Genomic DNA, 3,946 nt, shown 5'->3' on the forward strand with positions numbered 1-3,946 from the left:
CCTTCTCTGAGTCTGTGCTGCAATTCCATTCAACTATTTACTCCTGTCTTGGCCAAACTGCCTTGCAATTCCTGTTGCAGTTGTCTTCTGAGAGACAGCATAATCGGGGTCAGCCACCTGTATGCAGACATTAACACCTGACAGAATGCAACATCAGTCCAGGGGAACCTTGAGAAACTGCAGGATTTTGCCTACAGAAACCTGTTGACATTTGCAAGGAGAAGAGCCTAGTCCTGCAGCAAAGGAAAACAAAACCCACACATCAGGGCAGGCTGGGACCCTGCTGAGTGAGCAGTGCCCAGGAGGAGCAGGGCCTGGGCACCACGAGGGATGCCATACGAGCAGTGCTGCCTGCTCTCCAGGGACCTGGCCAGCTTCCTACAGAGCTGCCTTAGGAGGATCATGGCCACCGAGAAAGTTGGAGTTATCAGAGTCATCTGAGATCTGGTGTAACACCACCCACACAAGGGTCTGCAGCCAGCAGGGAAAGAGCTGCAGGTCTGGGAGTCCCTCAGACAGCCTGGTGTGGAGAGGAGCAAGGGCTGTGTTAAGGCTGAAAGTCCCAACAGAACCCAGGTCTGTGTGTCCATGGCTATAGCTGTTGTCTCTGACCCTGAGGCATATGAGGAGAAAGCTTAGCGTTTAAGCACCAGGGGCTCATTGCCTCGTCGCCCCCAAGCATGAACCAGGCAGGGGTCGTACCGTTCTCCTGCACTTGGCAATGCACATCCCCATCCCCTACTGCCCCAGGAAGAGCCTTGAGCAAGGTGTGAAGGGAAAGGATCTCCCTTCCCAGGGACTGGGGGTCAATGCTTGGGCCTTGTTCTTGTTGAAACACATCGAGTTTTCCTGCACATCTGTGTCACCTTCACATTGCCTTTGTCTACTCCTCCTCACGGCCTCCAGTGTTCTCCTCTAATGAGCTCCAAGGGAGGCTGTGTCAGGGCTGGCCCTCAGGGGGACACAGCAGGAAACGTGTCTCTGACTTGGACTCCTTCAGAGATGTCTTCCATTGTCTCTCAGGGCCTGAGGTTGGTGGGCTCATCAGCAAAGCCCCCAGACGGGTGATGTCCATGCCTTGGGCTGGGCCTCTGCTGCTGAGCTGGGCCGGGCTCCTGGGACAGAGAGAGCTCCTGGCAAGAGGGCCCTGCTGCAGAGACACAGCTCTGCCCAGGAGCAGCTCCTCTGCACAGCGCAGCAGGGCTGGGGGCTCTGAGCGCAGGTGGCACACCAAGAGGACAGAAGGAGAGAGGGCTTGGAGGCAGTTGGCAGTGGGAGGATGCTGAGAGCTGCCGGCAGGAGAAACCTGCACAGCCCTTGACAAGGTAAGTCTCTGGCTGCAGGGCCATGCAGCTGCATGTCCTGGCAGGGTCTCGTGCTGGGTCTTGTTTCTGGGAGGGCAGTGGGCAATGCAGTAGGCTTGGAGAGTCCTGCTGGATTGCATTGCAAGGTGAGGAAGTCTGGCAGGAGCCCCTTGCAGTGCCCTAAGCCAGGTGCCCCTGGTTATCCAAGAACAGAGTGGAGAAACCTCCTCCAGACACTGCAGGAGCTGCAGCTGGATGCTGGGACACCCCAGCTTGTTGTCATTCAGCTCTGTTTGTGGGGTGTCGTCCTGGGCTGTAGGCTCTTCTCCAGCATGATGCAGTTCTCTTGTGGCATCCTTGTGTTGTCCAGGTGCCCCAAGGAGAAGACGGCTCAGTGATAAGGCCAAGTTTGTGCTGCTGGATGGCTGTCTGTGGGCAGCTGGAGTGAGGCCTCTGCAGCCCTGATTAGGAGGGAAGAGCTGAGATCCTGCTCATGCCTCTGGAGACAAGGTGAGGATTCTGTCCATCTGCACGTGGACTGGGGCTTCTCTGTTTTCAGCTGTCTCCACTTCTTGGGAAACACAAGAGTGTGATTGTTGTACTAAGCATAAGAAAATCTGCCTTGCTCTACACTGGGGGTGGAGGTGTTCTTTGCAACAACACCGCCAAGGTCATGGATCTCCTAAGTGGCCTGAACTTGAGTTTCCCCCATGTTCCTGCTTCCCGACTGCTGCACAGCAGGAAGGACTCCTCTGGAGCCCACAGCAATCCCTGCTCCCAGTGCAACAGAGGTGCAGAAAATCCTCCTGCACAGAGGGAGGCTTGGGATGAGAGTGCACTAAGACTTGCAATAGGTTTTCCTCATATAAGTCTATTCTAACTTTTTCTGCCTTCTTCTTTTCAAAAGACAACTGTCTCCAAAGTCAGGAAATGCCCAACATCAGCTCTGTGAACGACTTCCTCCTGCTGGCATTCGCAGACACGTGGGAGCTGCAGCTCCTGCACTTTGCGCTCTTCCTGGGCATCTACCTGGCTGCCCTCCTGGGCAATGGCCTCATCCTCACCGCTGTAGCCTGCGACCACCGCCTCCACACCCCCATGTACTTCTTCCTCCTCAACCTTGCTCTCCTCGACCAGGGATACATCTCCACCACTCTCCCCAAAGCCATGGCCAATGTCCTGTGGGACACCAGGGCCATCTCCTATCAAGGGTGTGCTGCACAGGTCTTTTTCTTTGCCTTCTTGGCTGGTACAGAGACTTCCCTTCTCACCATCATGGCCTATGACCGCTACGTTGCCGTCTGCAAGCCCCTGCACTATGGGAGCCTCCTGGGCAGCAGAGCTTGTGCGCAGATGGCAGCAGCTGCCTGGGGCAGTGGCTTTCTCCATGCTGTCCTGCACACGGCCAATACGTTTTCCCTTCCCCTGTGCCAAGGCAATGCTGTGGACCAGTTCTTTTGTGAGATCCCCCAGATCCTCAAGCTCTCCTGCTCAGATGCCTACCTCAGGGAAGTTGGGGCACTTCTGTTTAGTGTTTCATTATTATTTGGTTGTTATGTTTTCATTGTTGTGTCCTATGTGCAGGTCTTCAGGGCTGTGCTGAGGATGCCCTCTGAGCAGGGCCGGCACAAAGCCTTTTCCACGTGCCTCCCGCACCTGGCCGTGGTCTCCCTGTTTGTCAGCACTGCCATGTTTGCCTACCTGAAGCCCCCCTCCATCTCCTCCCCATCCCTGGACCTGGTGATGGCAGTTCTGTACTCGGTGCTGCCTCCAGCAGTGAACCCCATCATCTACAGCATGAGGAACCAGGAACTCAAGCATGTGCTGTGGAAATTAATGACTAGATGTGTTTCGGAAGCAATAAATTTCCATTCTACTTCTGCAGATGACTAATAATGTCAGTGACTCTCAGAACAACTGACATTACCTATGTTATTGTGTGTGTGTGTGTATTTATGAGTGCTTTTATTACAGGACTTTGTGTTAATACAGCTGAAGTTGCCCATTAAACTGATCGGATTCATCTCATTCCTTTTACAGGATGTACCTGTTGAGTATAGCTCAGACACTGTGTATATGCAGAGCTAGGCTCTCTGGGAATTTAAATAAAAGAAAGGAGCCTCACTGCCTGCTCTGACGTCCTTCCTCTGAGACGTGGCCTGGCTCTGCAGGGGCAGTGCCCGTGTGCAGGGCTGCAGAGGAGAAGAGTCCCATCACAGCAGCACGGCCAGGGAGCAGCAGCGCTGGGTCCATGCAGAGCTGCTCTCCTGCCACTGCCACCCTGTCCTGCTGAGCCCTGCTGCTGGGGTCAGGCCCGGCTGATGACTTCTACCTGGTGTTATAGAGATCACTTCTAACCGCTGTTAGAAATGACGATGCAACTCAATCTGAATTTAGCAGGATTTATAAAAGGCAAGGAAACAGCGCTGGGTGCATGGGGAGTCTACGCTCTACCACCACGCACGCACAGACGTCCAACTTTCTCAATATATAGAACATTGCATTTACATATTCATAAGAAACCTGAGTGCACCTATACATATGAATGACCTATTCCCACTTTGATTTATAATCAGTATTTTCACAAACTCCTCATTTTGGCACCTGTGCAGTGTCTCTTGGTGGTGGTCGTTGGGGGTCGT

At 53.8% G+C, this 3,946-nt stretch overlaps 1 protein-coding gene across 1 annotated transcript; it reads left to right on the top strand.

The window, feature by feature from the left end:
- The first annotated feature begins 2,226 nt into the window (after window positions 1-2,226).
- On the top strand, window positions 2,227-3,197 carry LOC118159463 (olfactory receptor 14C36-like). The gene has a single exon (XM_035314040.1). The coding sequence runs from the start codon at window positions 2,235-2,237 to the stop codon at window positions 3,195-3,197; it is 963 nt and encodes a 320-aa protein (XP_035169931.1). The 5' UTR covers window positions 2,227-2,234.
- Window positions 3,198-3,946: the final 749 nt, after the last annotated feature.

Source organism: Oxyura jamaicensis, unplaced genomic scaffold (assembly GCF_011077185.1).
Source record: "Oxyura jamaicensis isolate SHBP4307 breed ruddy duck unplaced genomic scaffold, BPBGC_Ojam_1.0 oxyUn_random_OJ70524, whole genome shotgun sequence".
NCBI classification, from domain to species: domain Eukaryota; kingdom Metazoa; phylum Chordata; class Aves; order Anseriformes; family Anatidae; genus Oxyura; species Oxyura jamaicensis.